General features: G+C 32.4%; 2 protein-coding genes and 1 non-coding gene across 3 annotated transcripts; 1 reads left to right on the top strand and 2 right to left on the bottom strand.

Annotated features, from left to right (window-relative positions):
* The first annotated feature begins 7,876 nt into the window (after positions 1 to 7,876).
* TRNAL-AAG lies at positions 7,877 to 7,957 on the top strand. Its single transcript has one exon. It is a non-coding gene; the product is annotated as a tRNA-Leu (tRNA).
* A 609-nt stretch (positions 7,958 to 8,566) lies between these two features.
* LOC125212730 (ubiquitin-related modifier 1 homolog 1-like) lies at positions 8,567 to 10,404 on the bottom strand. The gene is made up of 4 exons (XM_048112968.1): positions 10,259 to 10,404; positions 9,484 to 9,559; positions 9,295 to 9,377; positions 8,567 to 8,812 (listed from the first exon to the last, which is right to left on the bottom strand). The coding sequence occupies exons 1-4, from the start codon at positions 10,279 to 10,281 to the stop codon at positions 8,695 to 8,697; spliced, it is 300 nt and encodes a 99-aa protein (XP_047968925.1). The 5' UTR covers positions 10,282 to 10,404; the 3' UTR covers positions 8,567 to 8,694.
* Positions 10,405 to 11,276: 872 nt separating this feature from the next.
* LOC125215559 (3-oxoacyl-[acyl-carrier-protein] synthase I, chloroplastic-like) lies at positions 11,277 to 13,721 on the bottom strand. The gene is made up of 8 exons (XM_048117005.1): positions 13,616 to 13,721; positions 13,110 to 13,456; positions 12,597 to 13,028; positions 12,328 to 12,501; positions 12,144 to 12,257; positions 11,964 to 12,065; positions 11,814 to 11,880; positions 11,277 to 11,730 (listed from the first exon to the last, which is right to left on the bottom strand). Exons 1-8 carry the CDS (start codon positions 13,716 to 13,718, stop codon positions 11,663 to 11,665), a joined length of 1,407 nt encoding a protein of 468 aa, XP_047972962.1. The 5' UTR covers positions 13,719 to 13,721; the 3' UTR covers positions 11,277 to 11,662.
* Between the last annotated feature and the right edge of the window lie 1,312 nt (positions 13,722 to 15,033).

The raw sequence follows: 15,033 nt of genomic DNA, 5'->3' as shown, positions 1-15,033 counted from the left end.
AATGAAGTAATAAACCTATATAATGAAGTAAAATGGGCTTGTAATGAAGCCGAAAAAATTTTCACAGCAGCATACCTCATCAAAAAAAACTAGATCTAATGACCCAGATTTGATCTCTAGTTCGGTCTTTAAAATTGGTTCGACATTGATCACAAATATATATATATATATATATATATATATATATATATTAATTTTAGACAAAGGTTTTTTATTTGAATTTCCATGTGTAGATTTAGAGAGGGGTTCACGTGTCTTGTTTAGATTGGAGTCTACTAATAGTGTACACTAGAAACAATGTATAGTAGATTACCCTTGAGTCCATCACTACTATAATGTAAAAACACACTACCACCCTTATATTTGAAGGGTTCTTGTTTTGTTTTTCTTTTGCCACGATCGATTCAATGGTATACTATAATTAAGGAGTAATATACAACTATATTGTATTTGTCCAATAATAACTGAATATCTACAAACACGGGTCATATTTTAATGAGTATGATTTAATTTTAAATGTGTTGGTTTTTCTTTGAAATTATCTATGATACAAAGATACACTAACCGAGCGTAATACAATCGAAATGAAGAATGAAGATAAAAGTACAATAAACTGAATTGAAATAACAAGACAATAATCGAAACTGTAAACCGTAAAGATGTAAGCCGAGTCGAGGAGTCCTCTTTCTGCAAAACGAGATACGCCCTGGTAGTGCTCTCGGATTGACGTGTCGTCCAAAAGATAAAAAGACTTCGTCTTCTTCGTTGCAGCACCGCAAACAGAGCTTCGACAAAAGACTATGCAGAGAGAGGGAGAGAGCTATGCAAAATGATTGCAATATTATTGTGTAGAGAATGCAATGGATGCATGCCTTTTTATAGGCCAAGTCCACTCATTTGAATTGATGGAGTCAATACCCATTATGTGTGTCATGCTAGTTTGACTGTAACCGCCGGGGGTTACAAGCCGTTACGGGTTACAAACGTCAACCATGGAGGATGAACCTGGACGGATGTATCTAGACACCTCTCACGTAGTTGTTCATTCCAGAAATGTATCTGGACGATCCGATCAATGTGCACGCATTCTACGAAGCTTTGTCCACATGCTAATTTGCTACATTGTTTTGTCTACGTGTCCAAAATAGATAAATTAATTAATTAATTAATTTCATATCTCCATATATCGTGACATATTTTAATATATTATTTCTCACTCACCGGGAATCGGTTTAGAGAAAATGAATGTACCACAATCATCTACTTGGAGCGTAGATTGATTATAAATTATTTAATTGTTTCAAAATTAAATAATCTGTCGCTTGTACGACCCAGTCTAATCGCGTTGACCGGACCACGATTTCAACAAAATGTTAGGCATTAAAGCGTATAGATGATCACCTTGATGTATAAGCTATTGGTATAATTCTCACTATTCACTGATCTGTAAGTTGTAGTTCAATTTTCATGGATATAATATGGTCTAATTTGTACTAGTAGTACTATTTTGATTGCTTAATACTGGGCGCATTATTTGTAATTTGTACATTGTATTATTTCAAATTCATGACATATAGTATATGAAAAGTAGGAGTATATGATTAGTATATCTAATATAACATATGTCAAATTGCAATGTCATCTTTGCTAGCGTTTGTCATATTTGCTCATGCACAATAAAGCCCCGTTTGATTAACGCTAAACAACTAGAAGTTGCCTATCTCATGTTTTTCAATGTTTGGTTTGCATATTCGATATTCTCGCAAACTCGAAAAATTATTTGTGACTTGACAATTTTTACATTTGTAATCTCAAACTCGTGGTCAACTCTATCGAGGGTTCCCTACGATTATTTTTATTTTTTTATTTTTATTTTTTATAATTTGGACATTTGTGGAGGATAAGGATTACCAATGTATAACGGATAAAGATTATTTATCCCCCCACTATCGCATTGAGCTCTCCTACTTCGTGGTTTTGTGTATGAAATCATGTGGTTTCCATTATCCTTTAATGCCTTTTCATAACAAGCAATCAAATAAGCCCTAATAATTAATAATAATAAAAAATCACAACTTTTGAGTTGCATCCGTTTCTATTATAATTCCATGCATGTTTAACAATTTTACAATCATAAGCACCCAATTAATTCTAGACAAAGGGATGTGATCAAATGAAAACTCTAAATATTGTACAAACTCAAAACTATGATCTAGACCATTGAAAAATGTCAACAGATCACAAAAAAGCATCAACAGGAAAATGTCAACAGAATTTCAACGGTAGTCAATGATTGATGCTCTGTTGATATTGTGTTGATACTGTGTTGACATTAAAATTTTGAAATTTTAACTGTGTTGATATTGTATTGAAACTGTGTTGAAGCTGTGTTGAAGAGTTTTGAGTTTGTACAATATATAAGTTTGCATATTATCACTACCCTCCAGGCAAATGGCCAAATTTCAACATATTATTCGTATTGTCGTGTACAATAAGGGCATAATTTGATACATAATTTACAACATTTTGATGGGAATTATTTTCCACGCAGGTTGAATCGATGCCCTAAAAAATTGATGAAATGTCAGATTATTTTTGTCTATTCTTTTTGGAAGTGTAGATTGCAAAATTGTTAAAGATGGTGGCGAAATTGAAACAATAACTTAAATACGTGGAAATACAAAATGATCCACCTATGTTGATTTTTAAGACTAGTATAGTATCCTTTTAAACATAAAAGTAATCAATCAATCCTACTTATAAAGCACTAGTATTTCTTTCCTTATAGTAGTAGTATATCGATTTTGTGTGATATGGCCTAGATATATAGCTATGCGAATTACACTTTCCATAAATTTGTTGCACACAAATATTTGAAATATATTAATGTGTTGGTGCTTAGAATATTTCCAAGAAAAGAAATAAATAAAACATAATTTTATGGTCAATTGAAGTATGTGGATGGGAAATGATGTGTGTCCGGAGGAGCACACTCAAAAGAGACCGGTTCGCCTTATGCCGGATAAAAGTGGATTCAATAATGTTTTTGTGACCCCATCATAATTAATAATCAAACTTTTGTGTTTCCTGTTCAACCATATGTCAATTATAGCCACATACACCTAAATAAACATATACTCCTACATAAATGAAATAAATGGAAATCATATTATGCTAAGTCCAACTAGTTTGGTGAATTGTCATGTTCATAAATAATGACAATGGTAGAATAGAAATTGGTAGGCTCAAATATTGTGAAAAATGTTTGCAAAGCTATAAGTTGATGATGCAAAAGTTAATGAAAATAGAGAGTGGGTGAATATTGATAATGAATCACAACTCTAAATAGTGCGGGCCTAAGATGATGCACTGTGAACTGAGTGATAACTCAAGAATCCGAATCAATGAGACAAGGTCGATAGACCCAGGGGCGGAGCCAAGCCAGGATTTTACTGGAGAAGGGGCAAAAGTATAAAAATTTTATGTATTCGAGAAAGGGCATTTAGTGTGGTTAAAATATATAATTAAAAATTTATGTATAAATATATAAGAAAATGAGTGGATGAGGAGGGGCAATTACCCCATGTCCTCATAAGGTGGCTACGCCCCTGGATCGACCCCACCTGAATCCATCATTGCTCATAAACAATAGTTTTTCTGATAATCGCCGTTGGATGTTTGTGTAAATGTCTCTTTTCAAATGGATAGGAGATTTGAAAGTAAAAGGTTATACCGGCACTAATTGCTTTCATATGTCTTTGTCTTATTAAATAGAGATCAAATTTAGCTTTGTATCAAAAAAATATCCAACACGATAGGTACATCGTCCTATATCAGTGTGGGGGTGGTTCAAAAGAAGACTTATAATTAACATTTGTAACTTATGGTATGTGTATGTTAACTTTTGAATGGAGTAGATCTTATAGTAATAACTTGTGCTAGATGGTATAATAGTATGGTATGTTATCGGAATTTGTTTTGATAAGAAAGATGACATATGAGAAGATATGTAAAATAAGATAAGAAATACGGGCTTCATGTCAAGATATGTAAAGATAAGATTTTTTTTCGTTGTTGTTTGATAGAAAAGAAATTATCTAATTTTGTGTAGTATATTAAATAACATGGCTTAACTTGACAAATTGGTGGGTTACATAAACATGGTTAAAGTTATAATTTTGATAAGATTGGATAGGACCCTTATCTTATATTCAGCTTTGAGTTAAGCTTAACTATGATATCAAACAATTAGAAATGCTCACATATAATTCTCTATCTTGATATTAATGTATTTGGAATGAGACATTGACCCATGTTTGACAAAATACAAATTTGTGTGGCGCTCAAATTTTGTGATTGGTCGAGGTAGAATTCCAACATCGAATTCATGGTAGATTTAAACTTAGGCTAGAGAACGTTCAAATTAATTCAAGTTGCAATATTTCAAAAGATGAGATTTTTTTAATTTGATTTACCGAATATAATATCCATTTTTATTTCAAATGATAATATGCACTCTGGCAATTTGATATATATAAATACATGTTTTGTTTTTTTTGATGTAATAACGAAACTTTTTTAGAATATACTATAGTCTATATGGTCTATGGTGTTATAACTAAATGACGCATGTGCATACTTCAATTTTGTAAACACTTCAAAAATTTCATTACATATCACCCTAGTAATAAGTGCCAAATGTCAAATTATGTGGATTTAATATTACGAATAGATCACACGAATGAGTTGGATGGAGTTGGCATCAAACGTGTGACAATAATTGATTGAATATTTATTAATATAATTAAGTATATAATCCTATCTATAATGATTTATGAGTAAGGAAACCTTTGGTCGTTAAGCAACTCTTTGTCCCCTTTTAAGGATATATTTTTGAAAAGAGAAATGCTTTCCACTCAATCCCCACCAACACATACCTAGCTATATCCATTATACTATATTTAATGGTGTAGCATATATTAAAATCACTAAAAGTTGAGGACGTATATTTCAATACTATAGAAACATATGATTATGATGTCACTGTCTTTTGATTGTTCAAAATCGAATGGAAATGACCCACGAATATACCTAAGCGGACTTTCTTAGATTTCATTTTTAACCGCTAAAATTAGGATTATGTTCTATAAATATAATGAATATTCGATTTTTTCCCGACTTATACAAGGCAAAAAAAATTCAAATTACGTGTACTATAATTGGAATTTGGAATATTGTGGACTTTTTAAAAAATATCTCAACCTTTTGATGTTGAATTTGTGATCACATACCAAAATTGAAAATTCTCTAAAGTTCAAGATTTAAAGTGATAAATAGTTGCAAATCTTATATGGATCTTTAGAACCTACACTGAAAAAATTTATTGAGTCCACGTCAGAAAAATAACCTTTTCCTTATGATTAATTGGGGGCATCCTATTTTATTTAGTAATAATAGTAATTAATTGAATATTGTTATGTTGCGGTTAGTGCTTTGTGCTATATACCAAAGTGTGATGAAAACCAATTATATTGACGTTACGTGACTTTAGTGTCTGCCTAATAATGCAAACATTTACAATTAATTATGATAATTGCAAAGTAATTGGTTTAGAAATCTTGTTTTCAAACCAGATCTGACCTTTCATCACTATTAAGAGCAAACATCTTTTGCATATATACAGATGTACCCCATTTGTTGTCATGCTCTTGGGTGCTATTGATTTGGCATTCCACGTCGACAATTTTTATTTCCACCATTTTGCATTAGAATTTTCAAATCATGAGATATTTTTTTATCATATCATCATCACAATTGAGAGTGTACGAGTGGAAAATTATAGTGTTTTCTTTAAGTTATTAATTAAATTTGAATTGGATTTTCCCTCGGTGTCTTGTAATTACTCATTGAGTATTAAGAACTACTCTATTCGACTGCATAGGTTAGTGTTTTTTTTATAGGAGGTATAGCTGGTGAAGGAGCAATGACACTACAATTAAACTGAAGATAAAGAGTGATAGTTTTATTGAAGTGTTGATGATTATGGGTTATTTTGATATTAAAATCTTCGTTACAGAAGGTGTATGACTTGTTCAAATAGTTTGACTCTGTTGTGATTCAACGTGTAAACAGATAATTTTGCTGTTGATTTTTTGTCACATTTTCTTATAGTTTTTCTAGAGGAGTCCATATTCTAGAGGCTTGATATTGGATTTAAACAATTAGCTACTTCATGATAGACGTATAATTATAGAATGTGTGTTTCTTACCTTAATTTATTTACTTTGTTTCTTGTGCATAGCCCACTACAGTTCTTTACCAAACAAAAATTAGTAAACTATACCAACCGTAAAAGTTGAACTATCACAAATCTCTTGTTTGGTTTGTTGATCAAACAAAAAACAAACGTAATAATCACAAATTAGAGAATATAAAGCACATATACTTTTGCTAATCAAATCCTATGCACCAAAAGCATTATGAAAATAAAATAAAAATCATAAAGGTAAAAATGTCAAAGGTTTTCCATAGATAGAATTATAGAAACAAGACTTTCCACCTCAATATACAATTAAACTAATGATTGTGGGTTACTATAAACACAAAAATATGTACTAGTATCATACTTTTGGAAACAACTTTTGAAACATTAATATATTTCCAATATCATGGGATGTGTTATTGTAGGAACTATTCCTAGGGTTTGAACTAGGAACTTATATGATCCATAAAATTTTGGACTAAATAGATCATTAATTCTACATAGAAAAAATGATTTAATTGTTCCCATATATAACTATTATATGAGTTGGGTTTTAGTCTATGCTGGGGAGACACAATCATGATTCATGACACTAATAAGAATAAGTTAATTAATTAGTCGAGGGTGGATTTTGTCCATTCCTGTAATTAATCAAAGTGACGTATGATTAGTACAGTGGGAGAACATTAAACCTTATTATGGAAATTGGTCCCCTCTGCTTATAGTTTTATATTACGATATCATGTATCTTTTGCAAGAAAAGATTTTATTTAATTTAATTCGTCAATGAAAATCTTAATCAACTTATTAGTTATACTTTTACTCTACACCATGTGATTTTATTTATTTATAATTGACATATGTGATGTTGATATTGGGCCGAGCTCCAATATTTAGGCTTTGGTGAGTGAAACAAACCAACTACTTACATAAATTAAGAATTAAGATGCATGGAAATTTCGCCTAAAAAAAGGAGAAAAGAAAAGGAAAGAAAAACATGAAATGATAAAAAAAAATTGAATTATTGCTTCAAGAAGTTTGATTCACTTGGGATTTCAGAGATATTGATTCAAGAAATGGATTAACGTTTTCAATTGATATTGAAAATTACATTTAACAATACTATTTACTTATAACTAGTTATAAAAACAATTAAGAATGGTATATAATAAACTAAAAATATTTTTTCTGATAGTTTTCAAATTTTTTCTTCTGATTATTAGTCATATGGAAAACCTATTTCTGCTTTCACTTTGTCTTATTCGATCCAACTTTAACATTAAAAGACTGAAGCAACCATCTAAACTTGGTATGTATCCACAATTCGACATTGATTTTACGAAGAGTGATGATTGATCGCTCGAATTTAACTCCCTACTCACCAAAATCTATTGAATTGAACAATGTCCGAAAAGATGGTGGCTTATTTGTACAAGTCTATAAATTGTGCAATTCAACCTAAATATCATGATTTTCTTTCAGATATCACTATTTTATTTACGTTTTATCATTATGTTGTGATATTCGGAATATCCTAGATACTGTAACTCATTCTGTACCACTCCACATACTGTCTTACATTCATAATGGTATTTATAAGGTCAAATGACAACTGTTGAGATGGCCGAGTTGGTCTAAGGCGCCAGATTAAGGTTCTGGTCCGAAAGGGCGTGGGTTCAAATCCCACTCTCAACAATGAAATTTTGTTTTTTCAATCCATTTTCACATGTGATGTTTACATGACACTGCAAAAAATCCTCAGTTTAGATTAGTTATAGTCAGTGGATGTGATGTAATCCTGGTAGGCCAATACAAAATCTTTTGACACATGACATGCTCAACAAAATGTCTTCCTACACATGATATGCTCAGGAAAGCAAGTGTTTTGACCTCTTTACATGATTACCAGATTTGTACTCTAATTCAAATGCCAAAAATTATTACTCAGTGGAACACTGATGAATATTTTGATGATATGGATTCCTGACAATAAAAGTCTAATAAGAAGGCATTTTACTTTGTTATTAGAATGTATAAATAATACATAAGTTGATTGATAGATTAGCTTGTAGTAATATTTGTATTTATCTACATTCTGTAAGTCATAACAATCGCTTCCTATGTCAATAATGCACACAATCTGAGAGCCTGAGAAATCGATTTTGTGGCAATTCAGCCCACAAGTGATTTTCAACGTCTCCCAACAATCAAACGCATAGATGATCGTTCCAAAGAAAGCAAAAGAAGCATAGATGAACCAACCGTAAAGGAGGCGGAAGAGATGACCCCTTAGCAGGCACAAAATGCAAGGAAGAGAGATTAACTTCTTCTGGGTTTAAATATATATCAGATTAGCATTCATCACAAGCAAAGGATTGAGCTTAGCATTTAGATGTTTTACACCACGTAATACAGAATTGCTTATATAGATCCTAGCCACCATGTAATGTTGAGATGAAAACTACAACATCCTTCTCTTCCAGTACCGTCTCAAGCTGCCCGCTTAGTTCCCAATCGCAGTCATTTATGAGGACTAGAACTCCAGGTCTCCTGCACGAATAACAACCATGAAGTTTGCAACAAAAATCATGGGACCACAGCAGATATTCATCTAGAATCAGGAGTCTTCACAAACTCGTTTGTCTAAATGGAACATAAATTCGATGGAGGCATGGTTTGAACGACTGAATGAATTCTGATTAAGAAACAGAAACTATAATCATGTACTCCGTACTACTATATGCTATATGTTCTACCTTCCCTATGGAAAAGCTAAATCCGAGGAAACTAAGCAATTTAATAAGTAAACGAATGGGCATGTCATTAATAGGAGCATAAACATAGACTCCCCCCCTCATTTAAGTTCAGTGGGAAGGTAATCAGTTGCACCCTCCAAATAGTGCGTTCAGGATTGAAACGTTTCCGTGGAGTATTTTTGAAAGCATACGATGTGAAACTGCAAGTATTTGAAATGCCACAGAATAAAAAAAAAAAGAAAGCTTTTTTCAGATCAAAACAATTAGATCGCTTACACTGTATCTCCTTTCATAAACATTTCCGGTCTTTCCTTAATCAAATTCGTACGGATCCACGAGAGCAAGTGCTTTACGGTTATCTGCAAAAGCACCAACAGAATAGGAATGAATTCTGCTTAATGCAGGGAAGAGAACTTACAATTCATCATTAAAAAAGAAAGAACAGACACGGGAAAAGAGATCCACCTTCTTTTCTTCACCTTGTGGCTCAACATTCACGTTATGGATCTTGACCGAATCACATAGAAGTTCAAGTCCACCACTGACAGCCAAATTACATCCATCAGAGGTTTCATTTAAAGTAAAAGAAACCCTTAGGCATCATACCAGAACCCAATTACACAACACACTACTTCACATTTCCAATTCCATTTGCTGCAGCTTTCAAATAAAAACAAAGCCAAATTCTTCATTTTTCTAAACCGTATCAAATATGCTTCGAATAAACAGAGAATCACGGATCAGTGGATTCTCGACTTCGTAAAATTAACCCTCTCTTCATGTTTCCAACTACATTTGCTAGAATTCTTAAAGACAAACAAAGCCAAATGATTTGATTTCCAAAACGTGCCAAACGGTTGTAAAATTGATCTCATAACATATTAAGAATGATCCAACAAGTTGAAGCTATTGATAAACATCAAATTAAAAAAATAAACACCCTTTGCAGGACCATCATTTAAATATAATGATTACTCATTCATTTTTTCACACAGGGCAGTAAATATAGAGCCATAACACCAACATATCATCACGAATTAAAGACTACTGATTATATAAAGCCTAGGACTAATATAAAGGTTTGATATGTTCAGTCCATCAAAGTTAGAACCAAAAAGCGAAAGTTAAATCACTGGTGAAAATAAAGAAACGACTGATAGAAGCGCGACTCTTTTGCCGCTACCTGCACTAAACTCAATTTACAGTAGCGAGTTAAACTTTCATAGAAGTGAAAAATTACCCGAATTCGAGAGTGAGCTGCATAGCTCAAGATCCAATTCAAATGAATTTCGACTTTAGGCACTTCAAATTCGCTGGAATAGAAAAATGTCGAGGTAGTAGAGTTAGGGTTTTGATTGGGTTTTCGATCGTTGCACGAACATTCGATTGAAAATTTCGGATCGGGTTAATCCCAAGTCGGGTCGGGTTCTTTGATTAAACACGTTTTACGATGAGATAATAATGGTTTTAGTTAACTTTTGCGTTATTGCTTATAGCATCCTAATCCAAAATTAAGAAAAAATCTATATTTTTAGATTTTTATGAGATTAAACTTTACGAATTTCAATAAATAGTAGACAAAATATATAAAAAAAAAAAATATTGTCATTATGTTATCATATGATAATTTTCGTGAGTATTTTTTTATATCAACACAGTGTATTACAAATATCAACAATATGACATAAGAATATCAACACTAGTACAAGAAAATATAAACACATATTTATTGAGATTTTTACATGGTTTTATTAAGATTTTATATGCATTATATTGAATTTTTTTGATATATTTGTTGATAAAAATCTGGTTATCAACATTTATGAAAACTAAAACAAAAAATATCAAATTTCATCATCTGAACGTCGTCGGAATATATGCAATTGAGAGCTCGTTGGAATCCTTATAAAATTATCTTTAATTTGATATATTTTTTGCAAAAAAATAATTTAAATCGACAGAGTTACGTAAATTTAAAGTTTTAAGATGATTTTAATGAGAGATAATTGACATTAATACCCCTTATTTTTATTTAATAATTTTCTTAATTAAAAATATAATTTATTTCAACCACTAGATCTCCTAATTTAATGGCTAAGATTTGATCTTAATTTGGCCAAGATAAATGTATATAAATAATATCTTAGAATTTTAAATTTAATTGAATTATGTTACAAATTAATTTTGTTATTAAGTTATATTAGCAATACAAAAAAAGTGATATGAAAAATTAATACTAGTAACAAATTTTTAAATGATTACAAGCAAAATAATTATATGATAGATGCATTAATATGTGCATTGACATATCATGCGTTTTCTCTTTTGAAGTTGCCTTTAGCCTAAACAAGTAACAACACACCAAAATTCTAACCATCTAGTTTTACTAATATTCTATATTGAAATATACGAGCTGGCAAAATTCTGTCACGGTAAGAGAAGGGGGAGAACACAACTGCTGAATTAGACCTCAAAATCCCATATTTAATCAAAAGCATCTTTCATGCTATTAACAACTTTTTGATTGAAAAACAATCGAGAAATTGTTGATATAGGGCACTATATATATCTACCATTTTTAGTTATTTTATACTTTATATGCATAGATGCACTGTTATTAGATATTGATCATGTCGATGTATTTTCAAGGGATGAAGGGTGCCAACACTACGACCGAGTTTTGGCCTCCGAACCCGAATGAGTTTGATATGGCTGCAAAAATAACCAAATATTTGATCAATAATCACAATATAATTATAAACACATAGTACTGATGTATAGTTAGGATTTCATACCAACATTTACTTGATGTTGCTTCTTTACATTTGGGACAGTGTCAATGGTGACTTCATCTTCCAAATCCTAAACACACTTGGAATTAGGTAACAATCACACTCTAACAACACTTGATTATTTGATTCATAGATAGTTGCAAAAATTACTACATCTTGGTTGATTGTGGGATGTAACCAGCCAGTGTTAATTGCTTTGATCGTAGCTATTGCTTCCAATCCACCGGAAGCCCCAAGCGCGTGTCCAATCATCGACTGATGAAAAAAAATTCTTCAAATCACAAAGAAAATTTATACTATTAGCCTATTAATTGGATAATTTTAATATTAGACCTTGGTGGCATTGATCTTCAAGTGAGAGGTGTTTTGGAATACTTTCTTGATTGCTCTAATCTCAGCCAAATCTCCAGCAGGGGTTGATGTTGCATGAGCATTCACATAGTTAACCTATCCTTGCAAATAACCAACATTTATGTTTAATTTTATTTTGTTATAAAACATAAATGAATGAGATGACCTCTTGTGTAGACACTCGCGCATCTTCCAAAGCTTTCATTATGCAAGACGCAACGACAAGCCCATCGGGTTGTGGATTTGTCATGTGATGGGCATCACATGTAGTCGCGCCTCCCAAATACTCCGCGTAAACCTTAGCCCCTCTTTTCATGGCGTGCTCCATGCTTTCCATGATCTTAACAAAGAAAAGTGTATAAGATAATTTTTTAAAACCCGTGGCAAAAGCAAGTTATGAGACAGACAAAGAGAAAGATACTAATAGTAATATACCAAAACACCGGCACCTTCTCCCATGACAAAGCCGTCGCGGTCTCTGGCCCACGGCCTGGACGCCTTGTGAGGTTGGTCGTTTCGCTGAGACAAGGCTCTGCAGGCTATGAAGCCTGCGATTCCAATCGGGAGGACTGAAGCGTCTGTCCCACCGGCCACCATCACATCTGCATCGCCTCGTCTAATGTGGTTTGCAGCAGAAATGAGGCAATGGTTTGCTGTAGAACAAGCTGCTGAAATGCTGTAATTAGGCCCCATGAAGCCGGTGTCTATAGCTAGAAGTGAAGACCCCATGTTTGATATTATATAAGGGACCATAAATGGTGTTATCTTTCTATGCCCCTTTTGAAGCAATGTTTCCACTCCATTGCTAAAAACTGAAGTGCCTCCGATTCCTGATCCCACCAACACCCCCATTCTTGACCTGTCCATCTGCAGTACAATATTAATGAAATTGTCTTTTAGTTTTCATAAAAAGAAAAAAAGAATGGAAAATGACAAGAAAAAGCTCACAGTGTCAACAACTTGTTTCCCAAGAGCAGCATCATCAAGAGCTCTTTTGCCAGCAACCAAACAGTATCTCCAGCAATCATCAAGGCGGCGATCATCCTTCCCGTTGATGTATCCGTCTGAAGAGAAGCCGCGAATCTGCCCTGCGATCCTAACAGGGTAATCCGAAGCATCAAACCTGTCGATGGGAGTGATACCGCTCTCACCAGCAAGCAACTTGTTGTAGTAAACATCAATGTCACTTCCAAAAACAGAAACAAGGCCCATCCCAGTTATTACTATTCTTTTCTTGGGATCTGTTTCTCTCTTTGGGGAGGAAGAAGCCATTGATTTTATCTTCCCATGTTTTACTGCTTGTGATCAAAAGTTAAGGCATTGTTAAGACAGGAGTTGATAATTTCATCAGAGCTAATTGTGTTTATTCGTATTCTACAGAAAATATGAGAGAGAAATAGTGAATTTTCTAATTTATGAATGATAAAAGTAAAGGTGATGAAATTGGTGGGCACCTGAAGCTGTATGGAGGCAATTAGTGTTTCTTGATTGTGTGTTTAGTAGTAGAGTTGAAGAAGCTGTGCAAGCAAGGCTCGACATTTTACCCACCCCATGCATGATTTAAAATTTGATTTATAAATAAAAAGGAAAAAATTGAATGGTGATATTGGTTTGATTGTCTCATTAATTGCATGATAAAATGTTTGTGTGCTGTCTTCATAGCAGAAAAGTACCTTGCTGTATAGGTTATCCAACAGATAGTTAAAGCTTGGACACTATACTACTATGTGAAACATAAGCTATTCTAATTAGTAAATGAAGAAAGGTCAACTTTTTCTTTGGGGATCACTCTATACTACTCCTCCGTCCCACAAAAGATGTCACACTTTTCTTTTTAGTTTGCCCTACAAAAGATGTCACATTTTCCTTTTTAGAAAAAGTTCTCTCTCACATCATGAATATAAAAATTATATTTTCTCCATTTAACACACAAAACAAAACCTTCTAAAATTCCGTACCGTCCCACAAGTATGACATCTTTTGTGAGACGAAGGGAGTATTATTTTAGTTTGGGCCACAAATTTAATTATCACCTAGAAGATAGTACGGAGTTGAATCCCCTGCTCTACTCCAACCACGGGGCGGTTGTACCCCACCCATCACCATTATTTTATTATACTTTTTTAAAATTTTATTTTATCAATAAAATAAATATTTGTGTGTGCACAACAACCTCTATTATGGTTGGAGCATAGCAGGGATCCAAATCCCTACCACCATATATCGGTGAATAGTCACTATAAACAAATGTTATAGGGATATATTTTAGTCAACCAAATACATTAATTTGTGTTTCTAGATATACTATCTGCGTTTTAAAATATTTCTTCAGTTATAGTGTTCCTGCAAAATTAAGGACACAAATAAAAAACGTCCAAAAAATATAGGTTATGGTTTAGTACTTTAGTTGACAATTGTGTCATTGATTTAAGGATGTTTTTTTTTATCCTCAGTTTTGATTATGTTTAAAAATTAAAAAATGATCTAGTGATAAAAATATCGTTTTTAATTTTGTGTCCTTTTGAATTAAAGTGAACTACAAAAATGGTCCATAGACTATAAGTTTATCTCGCCCATAGTCCTTTTAAAAATGTAGTCAGTAGTCCCTGGACTAAGGGTTTATTTTGAAATTGGTCATTTTGGCTATTTTTTTAATCTAAAAATGCTCTTTTGAGCATTTAGACAATTTCGTCTTTTCACATTTTAACTGTTTCAATCTGATATTATTTCAATGATTTACTAAATCTGATATTATTTTAAAATTATCTTCTTCCTCCCTTTGCCATCCTTCACTTTATTTTTTTTTAAAATTTCAATATTAGATTTAATTATATAAAACTAAATTTAAAATTTGGTTTTTTAAATATCAATA

Source organism: Salvia hispanica, chromosome 3, assembly GCF_023119035.1.
Source record: "Salvia hispanica cultivar TCC Black 2014 chromosome 3, UniMelb_Shisp_WGS_1.0, whole genome shotgun sequence".
NCBI lineage: Eukaryota > Viridiplantae > Streptophyta > Magnoliopsida > Lamiales > Lamiaceae > Salvia > Salvia hispanica.
This window is presented reverse-complemented; position numbering and strand designations above follow the sequence as displayed.